The 12084-nt window shown below is 39.5% G+C and overlaps 2 protein-coding genes across 2 annotated transcripts in view; one reads left to right on the top strand and one right to left on the bottom strand.

Moving 5' to 3' along the window:
• sms (spermine synthase) overlaps nucleotides 1-1239 on the top strand; it is a 5770-nt gene extending 4531 nt beyond the window's left edge. The window contains exons 10-11 of the mRNA XM_031869273.1: nucleotides 44-159; nucleotides 266-1239. Of these exons, the coding sequence (XP_031725133.1) occupies nucleotides 44-159; nucleotides 266-296 (147 nt within the window). The 3' untranslated portion in view covers nucleotides 297-1239. The remainder of the gene's footprint in view (nucleotides 1-43; nucleotides 160-265) is intronic.
• A 225-nt stretch (nucleotides 1240-1464) lies between these two features.
• On the bottom strand, nucleotides 1465-12078 carry LOC116395400 (adhesion G-protein coupled receptor G2). Its single transcript, XM_031869271.1, has 26 exons — nucleotides 11923-12078; nucleotides 11199-11226; nucleotides 11077-11114; nucleotides 10871-10995; nucleotides 10684-10765; nucleotides 10434-10492; nucleotides 9056-9103; nucleotides 8910-8977; nucleotides 8759-8802; nucleotides 8629-8668; nucleotides 8034-8068; nucleotides 7805-7923; nucleotides 7564-7684; nucleotides 7238-7419; nucleotides 6951-7152; nucleotides 6679-6835; nucleotides 6010-6174; nucleotides 5656-5778; nucleotides 5206-5251; nucleotides 5022-5125; nucleotides 4801-4925; nucleotides 4142-4513; nucleotides 3726-4009; nucleotides 3298-3399; nucleotides 2926-3069; nucleotides 1465-2770 (listed from the first exon to the last, which is right to left on the bottom strand). The coding sequence occupies exons 1-26, from the start codon at nucleotides 12060-12062 to the stop codon at nucleotides 2667-2669; spliced, it is 3057 nt and encodes a 1018-aa protein (XP_031725131.1). The 5' UTR covers nucleotides 12063-12078; the 3' UTR covers nucleotides 1465-2666.
• Between the last annotated feature and the right edge of the window lie 6 nt (nucleotides 12079-12084).

Below are 12084 nucleotides of genomic sequence, written 5' to 3'. Positions count from 1 at the left end.
CCCAGTTTGTGTGTCACGTGACGTAATCTTTGTTTGTCACCAGGGTAACGCCGAGAACATGACGGAGTCCCTGCGTCTGTACGAGGAACAGCTCGGGAAGCTCTCGTGTCCCGTGGGCTTCTCCAAAGAGGTGGTGTGTGTGCCCTCCTACATGGAGCAGTATCCTTTCAGTGCTTCTACCGTTTGGATATGCTAATGTCGTACTGAACGTTTTTTGCACCCCGTCATATTTTGCTGTGTACGATCCTTAATTCTCTTGTGTCAGATGGGTTTTCTACTCCGTGTGGAAGAAGTGAAGACCTCAACAGTTCTCTGCTTGAATCCCCAACAACTGGAATGTGAACGCTCGTCTTATGTCTGCTGTAGCCTCAGACGTGTGTTCAGACTGAATTAGAGGCAACATAAAGTTTGGCTTTGCAATTGGCTGTTTTTGATTAACAAGCATGGATTCTCCAGCAGACAAGTTAGTGTGAATAAATCAAGATGAAAATTAACTTTGCATTCAGTCTGACCACATCTCAAAGGGTACAATAGCGCCCCACACACACACACACACACCTCTTTTAACCCCGTTCCACCCTGACTTCCTGTTTTAGTTGTGTTTTACTGTTGTGTGCTGGCTACAACTTTTCAGTTGTGTTTTGTTTGTTTATCTTGGTTTGGAATACATTTGCATGTACTCTGAAGAAGCTGTTAGATGTTTGAACAGTGATTTGATACACTGATAATGTGGTGTAGCTCATCTTGCAGCAGGTGTGTGCTCTCTCCTTTTTCCTTAGGTTTTTTAAGGTTGTGAGCTCAGGTCGTGTGATAGACCAATGTTTAGGTCTCAGCACAGCTGAACTGAGTCGCTTTTAAGCTCTGTTTTTGTTACTGAACTCTCAAATGTGATTTGGTTTTTCAGATTGTATCAACGCAATGTGATCACATCGATTTAAGACTGTGTTTGAGTCCAAATATGTTTTAAAAGGGAAACGATTCCACCACTTTAATGCCACGTCTGTGCTTGTGCTGTTTTTACGTCATGTTTTATTAGCACCTTTGAGTTATTTAAGGCTGAATATGGTGCATGAAAAGGATGGTGAATGTAGCTTGCATATACAGTACACATCACGTTTACACGTGATCAACCCTGTGAGACTCGGTTACATTTATTTATTCAATATAATTTCACCAAAAGCTGTTCTGTCCCACTTGAGATACTTTCTGTGACCTCTACAATTAAAAGTGTTTTTCGGGGAACGTGTCTTGACTCATCTTTTTCTCTAAAATACAGTCAGAATATTTAAGAACCCATGTCATTATTATTTATTATATTACCATTTAATAAAATGATAATGTAAACTCAAAATTTAAAATCTAATTCCACAATAGTATAATTTGAAATGAAATAAATAATTGTTGACTTGTGCATCATGTCACACTGTCTTAGTGGGAGAGCAGAGATAGTTAATGTTACAAGTAACACCTCTACTATGACAAGTCAAACTGTCTGCTGTGGAAAAAGGCATGTAACATGTAGTGGGAAATTATGTTATAGTATAGTGAAAGTTTAGAGAATGTACAACTGAAAGTGAGGAACACAGGCAGACACAGAACAGCAGTTTTGCAGATGATTTTAATTAGTTTTGTATCAAGGTGTCTTGTTGTCTTTTCCCACAAGGGTGAGAAGTGGAGACACTGTTTCTTTGTTGGTAAGATAGAGACACAGAGACCTTGACTCCAGAACTGAAGGTCCGCAGAAACAGCCTGTGTCTGAAATACCATACTCCCCTTTTGACACATTATCTGAAGTTGTAAAGGCGTGAACCTTTGTATGCATAAATGATGTTGAATATTGCATTTCGTAGAAGCATTCACAGTCTACTGAATACGTAGTTGCTGTGCTAATAATTCCCCTTAATGTTCAGCTAGTATGAAAGTCTTCACTTTTCCAACAATACCAAAACTAACTTCTTAATCACTGCCAACCTCAGCTGACAATAACTAACATTTGTCTGGAAAAACACTGATCGCTAGACTTTTGCTCTAATAAATTGTGCTAAATGTAAAAATACTTGTTTTTATTTGACAATTACAAAAAAAGTAATTTATCAGTCAGAACCAGTACACGCCTGTTGACCATGGGTAAATATCTGTGTAAACCGTTGGAATATGATTCCTTATATTGATAACATCACTGTACAAAGAAAAGAAGGTTGTTCAGGTTCCTTGTGCAAATACAATTATGAATGAATATAGGAAACTGCAAAAATCAAGTGCCATGTATAATGTTACAAGTCATACAATACATGTGACATGCCGATGGACATAAATTACTCTACATTAACATTATATACAAGTATTTCAAAATAAGAGCCATTAAACAGGCCCATTGCATCGGGGGAAATAGTTTTTGTCTCAAAAAAAGTATGAATTGCAAGTCTCCAAAAACAATTACATCCCTACAGTGTGCCTTGGATTATTTCTGTGAAGTAGACTTGCAATTTATTCTTTTTTGAGAACATAAAAGAATTCCACTTGTGCAATGAGCCCTTCACAAGATTAATTAAGCACTGTACACCTGAAGGATCCAAAGAGCACCTGTATGTGATTACCACAAATAAAACAGCAGCCCTTCTACTCCATTGTCCTCCCATTAAACAGACCGTTCTGTCCTTTCTGCATCAGGGTGCTTGTTGGTTTCTGTACTGGCTGTTGATCTCGTTGAGGACCACATCCCCTCTGGGGTCTTCATCTGCTGTGATTGTTCGGTCTTCAAATGGGCTTCCTGCAACACAGCGCTATAGCATTATTTCTATTCTTTTCATTCCTGTAAATAATATAATATAATGCACACCCGTATAACAGGAGTGTAGGGGAATTAAAACGAAGGTGGCGTGCTCCTCGCCACACGACGACACACATTTTGCAGACTTCACTTACCAATGCCATTAATCAGCTCTGAGGAGTCACTGGCGAGGAAAGACGACGAGCTGGATGAGTTGTTGGACTGGGAGGAATGAAGAGATGTAATTCTGGTCACGGATGACTTCTTCGCAGTCTTCTGTGTTGCAGTGCGGCTCCATTCTGGGAAAAGAAATTCAGATTAAAAAAGGTGAAACGTAACATAATCACTGACATGTAAATAATTACCATCATCATGCATCTGATGCACTTAAATATGTTACTCGGAAGGAACAGATGTCCATATTCAAAGGAATTAGTAAATGCATAGAGGATTACATGCGTGTGAAACATGTAAAGGTTTCCAGCCAGACAAGTAGAGTTGTGAAACGTAACGTGAACAACTCTAACCTGAGTTCTCTGCTAGTCTCATTCTGCCACAGCACAGGTAGGTCCTCCACTGCTTCCTCACATTTTCCTTTACCGCGCAGTAAAACACAAATATGAAGAAACCTACAAGACAAACAGAATGTTTATGTATATTACACGCAGACTGCACGGACAGTTTGTTGTTTTAAATCATTTTATAGTTTTGACTTGAAGGACTTGCAGTTTTACATTTCTTCTTTAGGGGTCTGTGAGATGTCCAATTATTGAAATGATCAAAGTGTTGCATTTTTTGGTGCTTTCTATGCTGCTAAATACCACATAAGTTATATGATTTACCTTAAGAGTGTTTGTAATTGGGTAATTTGAACCAACTTACATTTCTCTCTCCTTTTTCTTCACATTCTGTGTGAAAGGTGAGTGCTACAAGACAATAGAATAACTCAACTCACCTTGAAAGGAGTTAAAGATGGCAAACAGGTACATGAAGGGCAGGTTAAGGGGCCCCCAGGCGAAAAAGGCAAAGCCCCAAGTGAGGCCCAGGAGGATTATTATCCCCGCCACACTGCGCACATCCTGCAGCGTGGTGCGGTGCTGCACATTGTGAGGGTTCTGCCTCTTTATCCGGTACAGTTGCACCAACACCACAACGAACATGACAAGGTTGAAAAGGAAAATGATGCAGAAATAGGCCACCACTGCTACAAAGAAAGCAATGTCATTTTTCAGCCAGCAGCTGTGGGAGAAGAAATGGATGGAAGAGAATTGAAGGGTTATTTTTTTGGTTTCATGTGTCTTGGTATTTGTGTTTTTAGTTTGTGTAGAATCATGTGCATGTAACTGTAACGGCGTCTGACAGAAGACTCACAAGTCGTCACTAGTGCCGTCGGAAAACCTTCCATAGGAGACAAGACCGTAGTTGTCCTTGTCAATCGCAATGACAATGATGACCACGATCATCGGGACTCCCCAGCTGATCAGCGAGAGCTTCAGCATGTAGCGTGATATGTGGGTATTGAAGACTTTCACAAGGGCCAGGTACATGTGGAAAGCCTCAAGTCCCATCCAGGTGAAGGTAACCAGCAGGAAGTAGTGAAGGAACCAGGCGGTGGAGACGCAGAGGCCCACAGCGTCTGGGTAGAGCGCCAGCCATGCATCCACCAGGAAGACCAGGTTCAGCAGCAGCAGAGCCACGCACAGCTGGATTAAGATTTTGGATGGAATGTCCTTCCGCAACTTCCTGCAGTGTTGAAATGGTTTAGACAACACAAAGCATCTCAGTGGACTTTTTCTCAATAAACAATGTGTTTACTGTAAAAAGCGCAGTGGCTCTTTCTAGTTTTCTTAACGTTGCCTTGCAAGTCAGATCCATTTGTGGACTCCTTTCATACATTTTGTAGTTTGTTTGGCGTTCAAGATACAGTAATCAACATATTAGCTTTTACATTTGACAATGTTACCGCGACTCTTATCTATTTACGGTCGCTCAGGCAAAATGTTCAACAACTCATGACTCTCAATAGTCACCCAAAGGACAAGTAGGTGAGGAGGGTGATGGACAGGAAGATGGCAGAGATTCCACAGCCAATATATGTGATGAAGGTAAGGATGGTGGCCTGTACACGACTGAGTACAGGCTCTCTGGAGAGGTCCTGTAAGAAAAAGAATAAATAAAGAGAAGTTAGAGCAAAGTGGGAAAATGTTCACCAAACAAAAAAAAAACCATTAACAGAATATAATCTTCTCACCAGCAGTATGGCAAAACTGGTTAAATGGTTGCAGCCACAAACTGTCTCATTGTCTGTGCTGTTTCGGACAGAACAGCCTTTTTGATTCCAACCACCTGATTCGTCTGCCGGAAGAAAACACAGATGAACCATATTTTCTTCTTTGTTTACATTCACTTAATTCTGATAAAGTTGGAAAACTTACCATTTAATGTAAAGTCCCAGAAAACACATGTAGCCACAAAATTAGCCTGTAGTTTAGGGAAAAGGCACAAGAGCTTATATCAGTTTACAATCTCTAATGTACATCATGACTTCTTTTTAAAAAATAATATTTACTTTTCCCCATTTTTCGGAGGAAGGATGTTTGACAACAGTTTTGAAGTTGTGTGTTAATATTTGATATGGCTATAGATTAGCTGTGTGCATTCCAATACTCATACTACCACACTATTTAGTACAGTATACCGGAAAAACTGATTTAGTATGTCCCAATACACAGTATGTCAAATGCAGTAAGCCATCTAGTCACATTTTGCAGTATGCGAGCCAGCATGCTTTTCTGGTTATTCTGAAACACAATCCTCTGAGTTGCAGATATATGAGCAAGAGGGTCAAATTTCAAGTTGTTTTTTTTTTTTTCAAATGGACTTACTGGAACGGGCTCTGAGTTCCTCAGGATAATTACAACATCGTCCTGCAGTTCTCTGATTGACAGGTTGGCCACACTTGCTCCAAGGATCCCACTATTGAGTTTGCGGTTTCCCAAAGATCTGTCCTGCATTTAGAGACACAAAAACACAAGTTGTCAGTTTGTGAAGAAAATGTTATGATAATAATATGTGATTTAAAATGTGGTCCAGCAGCTTCTTTCAGGGATTTAAAATTCAAAACACACAGACAATACATGTAACACATTTCTGTATTGTAATCAAAATACAAGTGTCTCAGAGGTCTGTCTCTCTCTGCATATCTTGCTTGGAATGGGACATTTGTTGCCTGTATGGACCTGGTACACTGTGCTCTCCTGGTAGAAATTGAACTGGACTCTGGTGGCCAGCTGCTGTTGCTCGTCGGTCAGGTCCTGTGTGAGAGATGGGGGCAGCCTGATGGAGCCCTGAGGGATGGAGGAGTCTGCTCTCAGGCTCCTCCTCAGCCTGGGATCCCCACGGACCTGCAACACACACGGGACAGAGTGAACAGAGAGGCATAGCCTTAACTATTTCACATCATAGACTTTTTTTATTAACACCTTTTTATTTGGGGCAACTCAATCTGTCAGAGATCTGTGATAGCTCAACGGATGCCACCAAAAGAAATGTAAAGCAGAGATGTACCCTTAAAAAATTATATTACAGTGAAAGAAATGAAAAAAGTAATGTTCTTGTGATTAAATGTCGCAGGTTGACTCACCTGATTGAGTGGCAACGCTCTTTAATGCCTCTAGCTTTGCTTTTCACTTACAAACAATGCAGCAGTAAAATGTCCCCTGTGACTGGTATATTAATGTGTGGTACGTTATTAGATTGTAAATACTGATGTATTGACGTGTAAGCAGCATTTACCGCATTGAGGACAAGCTGCTTCATTTACTTTCTTAACAGTTCAGTCTAGTGTTTATATATATATATATATATTTATACTGTATATATAATAAACTGTGCTATTCATATCATACCTGTACATTATTTGGGTCCGAGATGGAGAAAAATGTTTCCTGAAAGTTGCTGCCATCTACTGGTTTCACAGACAGAGCCACAGCTGGGGACAAGAGGGTCTCAGCCTTTCCATCAAGAACCAGCTTCAACCCTACTGTATCAACAATCCCTATAATGCTGATGAAAAAAATCAAAATCGGTATTGTTAAAAATACGAAACATAAGAATAAAAAATGTTTGACACCCCTGAGTTTTCACACAATAGATAATGTCAAATAAATGGATCTGTAACCTGTTGGAGGAGTCAGACAGCACCTCAGGAGAGGCACCCAGCAGATTGCTGACAATGTGGACGGAGGTGTTCCCCAGCGCCAGCGCCACGGTCGGGCCCGACAGAAGATTCTCCAGCTGAGACACCAGCTGAGCCACCTGGCTGGAGTTCAGCTTGGACACGTCTCGGGTCAGCTCAAGCAGTGCGTTGGCTTGCCTTTCAGCTGTGGTCAACAAAATTTAAAAGGGATGCTATAATGATGTAAATATTGCAACAGAATTGCACACAGTGCTGAGGTAATAACAAACCTGCAGCAGCAGTGGTGGTGGCATTCAGGGCTTGAGCTGTTGTGTTCAGTGGGGAGGAAGTCACATTTACAGAAGAGCTGGTGGTGTTTGTTTGTGCGATTGTCACATTCGGGCCGGGTGTGGGAAACGGCCCCGCAACACACTGCTCTTGCAGCTGCACAAGCACATTTATTCCATTTTGACTGTGAAGAAAAAGGACAAATTAAGATTTGGGGTGAAAGTATTTTGTATCAGGTGTTTAATGATTATCAACTACAATACAAACAGCGCTGAAAGATTTTGTTAAGTTAGTGCAGAAGATATGGTGGAAAGAAGATCATACAAACCAAGTGAGGGTGTCAGAGTCTTCTCTTGTCTCACAAAAGGAAGCAGACGTTAGGTTAACTTTAGTCCACATGAATTTGGATGTCAGTGGATGGTCGCTGACGATTGAATTTCCACAAATTGCTGTGTGACATACAAGACAAAACACAAATGAGAAGTTTTACAGGACAGACCTACAGTTATTTTCTTGACTGTAGGAAATTATGTTGAATTGACTTGTTTCCCTGTTCTTAATATACACACCTGCTCGAGTCACTTGACCATTGAAAATGATTGTTTTCTCAGACTGAAACAGACTCATCACGGCTGCAGACACTTTACAGATAGGAACCTCATGGAAAAAGCCTAAAATCACCTTGCAGCTTTGAAGACAAGAATAAAAAAAATCAGAAGTAGACAGAATTCAGTCACTGTTAAAATATATCAGTAGCTTTGAGGGAACATTTCACTGCACTAATACTATTAGACTCACTGTGTTGCTCTGCTTCCACATTTCAGATTCAAACCCTAAGAAGAAATTCTTATTAAATCAAACTATCTCAAGTAATTATGTAAAAGTAACATATTAAAATAAAAATGATATATGCTTAGTATACCAAATGTAAGAAGATGTCTAAAAAAATGCTTGCAAATGCAAAAAGAGCTGGAAATATTCACAGCGTCACTTAAGTGCCAAATGTTTTCATTTCATGAAGAAACTGCTCAAACGGTGACACAAAAAAAAAAGAAATGTGACGGAATTGCACTTCATGCATTTTTGTGAGAAGTTACTTATTTCCTCAATGAAATGCATAACTCAGAATCAAAATATTATGCTACATTTTTCAATTGGATTTCTCATAGCTGGCTTGGTCATGATAAAACTGTTAAATGATTACATTATAAGTTACAATAGAAGATAGATTGCATTCAAAGCAGTTCAGAAATGCATTTGAATGAATCCCTTGTTTACATATAATATGGCAAAATGGTTTGATCACATTTAGATTCATTTCGCTCTAGTAAATAGTCAAAATAGTCATAGTAGAAAACGTGAAAGTTTAGGCAATATGATTACAGCTGATTACCTTGTATTCAGATGCAATGTTGGACAACCCACATGAAACACTGCAAAGGAACATAACAAAGATTGTGATTATTTTTTCATGTAAACTGTGATTTGCACATACTAAATGGAAATTAAATGGCAAAACTCACTCTGAACTTGAAGCACAGTTTTTTTGCTGTTTTAGCTCAGAAATCTGTAAAGATTCAAGAGATCAGAGTTTGATGTTACAATAACTAATTGATGCAAAATGGACAATTAAAGACACATACTAAAACATACGCTCATGTATGCATAACTTACCATAGACCTGACGTTTGACATGTTAATCTTGGAATCTTGTGTTGAAAGTTGAAAAGTGTAGTATGCATCTGAAAGCAAAGACACAATATTAACTTGTATCTATGTAGTTTAAAATCTGGTGGTTTGTAAGGGGGGGAAACACTCACCAGTTCCACTGCAGTAAGCAGAGCAGCTGCAGGTGTTGTTCTCTTTATCTGAAACAAAGTGAAAGCATGTTGGTTTACTGTATCCAGATGTCAGTGTTAACCATAGACTAAATAAAATATGGATGTTGTCTCTGTGGCGTCATCCATAGGTTTCTGAAGAGCTCACAGTGGGTGGCTGCCGTTGCCATCTTGGCAGTGACTACACAGCCTAACTCTAAAAATGGACAAAGAGTTGGATTGTCGGTGGAGCTGAGGTGGGCCCAGGGGGACACAGCAGAGGACACAGCTAGCGACCTGGTACGTCACCCACCTGTCACTCGAAGCGGCCACACCCATAATTATGCCTAACTTTAAGCCTTTCTATAATTTAAATGTGTGAGTTTTTGGAGCCAGCCTCAAGTGGCTTTTTGAGGAACTGCAGTTTTTAGCAGTTTTCTTTCAGTGGTCATATACATAAATGACATTTGACCTCTGCATTAAGCCCATCCTAAGCATTTAGGTGCTGTGGGCTGCTGTAACGAGGGAGAGCAACTTGGGGTCCAATGTCTTGCTCAAAGATACTTCAACATACAGACAATAGGAGCTGGCGATCAAACGGTGAACCTTCTGGTTAAAGGATGACCACTCCACCCACGGAGCTGCTTCCGCTTCGGCTTTTTTTCTCTGCACTGGAGGCTGCCGCTTGGTGTTAACAGAACCACAGCAATTTCAAGTTCTTCATGCAGTATTCAATCCGTCTTGCTTTATCACGTCTTTCTGGCCACTGTGCCATTAACTCATCATTTGTATTATCCACAAAAAGAACAAGTTGCGGTTTTATGGAGGGATATGTGCAGAACTATTACTTGGCCGGGCACAGTGACTTCTTAGAGTCTCCGCTGGTTGCCTGGCTAGCTCGTGGTGACAGCAAAAGTTCATGAAGTCACTTCACCTGGCCAAGAACTGAGCTTAAAAAAATAAACAAGATAGAATGTGTTAATAAGTCAACTTTAGCAGTACTGGCAGGCCGATTTGTTACCTTCAGACAGAGTGGGCTAGTTGTTTTCCCCTGTTTCTAGTCTTCATGCTAAGATAGGCTAATATTTACCATACATATATATATATATCAGAGTGGTATTGATCTTCTCATCAAACTCTCAGCAGTAAAGCAACAAAGTATATTTCCTAAAATGTTGAACTATTTTTTTTAAACTTTGTAATATTTTTGTAGCCTCACATCTGCTATAAGTGACAATGCTTTGGACTTTATGTGACGTGTTCTAAATGTCCCAATGTCTACTTTGACATTGTGGGTTAATGTACGTAGATCATTGACGAGGGGTTGGATATGTCCTTTACTGTGGTTTGAAGATGTTTAAGGGAAATGTTAAGAGCTCACCTGCACCACAGTGAGTTGAGTTGCGCTGAGGAACCACATATGCAGTCCCGGACTCTTCACTGTTGAAAGATAGCCACATTCTTTAAATTGTGTATAGCACCCAACTATCTCATAAAATGTGAAGGCAAAACATGCATTATTAACTGCATTACAAAACATTGCTTTTCAAAATATGAAGAACGTTAATGTAATACATATTTTGGGGGTTACAAAGGGGAAACACAAACACTGTAAATCCCAAACATCTTACCATGATGCGCCAGTTTGACCAGTATACGTGCAACTGTTTAGCTCTTGTGTATTGCTGCTATTGCACTCATTTAGTAGTGGACCTGTTCAATGACACAGAGGGTTGATTGCATTATGGGAACTTATTAGTCGGTAATTATGTATTTTTCTGTATTATTTTAGGTAGAGCAAGCAACACTCTCTCATACCTGCTGCTGATTTCCCCACCACATGGATGTCAGAAGATGTTTTACTGGCCGCACAGAGCGTACGAAGGATACAACATGAAGGGATCCTCTGCTTCAGCTGCAGCATCACAGAACAGTTGGTGTGTCTGAAGTATGAGGTTGGTGTCAACAAAGAGATTCTTAACACTTGCTTTAGTAATTTAAAATGTGTTTGTTATTTCACTTACATTATTGCAGTCTTCATGGCGCATGAAACGTCAATTCCCTGTTTAAAAAATAAATTAATCTTGATTCATGTGATCCTTTTATTCACAGACTGTAACCCACAGATACATAAATATTAACTTACTTGAAAGAGGCCGGTTGTGTTGTCTCTACTGATTGCACCGAAAAACAAATTGAGACAAGATTATTAAAGTTATTAAATTATTAAAAAAGTCTATATTACTTTTGAAAGAAGAATCACAGTCTTCTTCTTACAAATAAAAAGTTTAATTCATAACCAAAAACCATACCCTTGCTTAATTTAATACACCTCGATGTTCAAGATGTTAATTTCAGTTGATCTAAGTCAGATATGGCTATATAACTAACATTAACATAACTGTCAGCTATCTGACTTTATGACTAATTTCCTCTTGTGCTACTGTTACTCTATATTTTAGCAAATCACAGATAAACATTTTAATGGTTTTATAGCAGAGGTAAAACAAGCATTGTGTGGCTCAAGGAAAGTTCAATGTGCCCTCATCTATGAGAGCCACCTGTGGACTCAGCGGCCGCTGTTCAGCAAAAGACAGTCATAAAGGGTAGTTGTTCCTACAGTATGGACTCTGGGGAACCTGCTACTTACAAATAATTCAATTTTAAGTTTAAGTTATTTTGGAGGTCTATATTACAACAGCACAATTACAACATACTCCTCTTATTCACAATGAAGACAAATAATATTTTTTGTACTAAATCATTAATAACATCAAACATATTTTGAGATACCCATTGCTGTCTATACTGTCAAAATGTTAGGACCCTTCACCCTTTCTTTCATTTCATAAGAAATCATTGAACGATACCTGGTTTGTGTCACAGGGCCTCTAATTTCACGACGTGCGCGCCCGTTGTTTGCGTTATTCCTTGTAGGTCTTTCATTTCCACCACTGTTGAGTATAGTAGCTGTTGTTGCCGGTATAGTTGTGGTGGTGCTTTTTAACATTGTTGTTGCCGGTGTAGTTGTG

The sequence above is a fragment of the Anarrhichthys ocellatus genome, unplaced genomic scaffold (assembly GCF_004355925.1).
Source record: "Anarrhichthys ocellatus isolate YVR2014 unplaced genomic scaffold, GSC_Weel_1.0 scaffold46, whole genome shotgun sequence".
Lineage (NCBI taxonomy): Eukaryota > Metazoa > Chordata > Actinopteri > Perciformes > Anarhichadidae > Anarrhichthys > Anarrhichthys ocellatus.
Note: the sequence above shows the minus strand (reverse complement) of the source record. Positions and strands in the feature narration are given on the sequence as shown.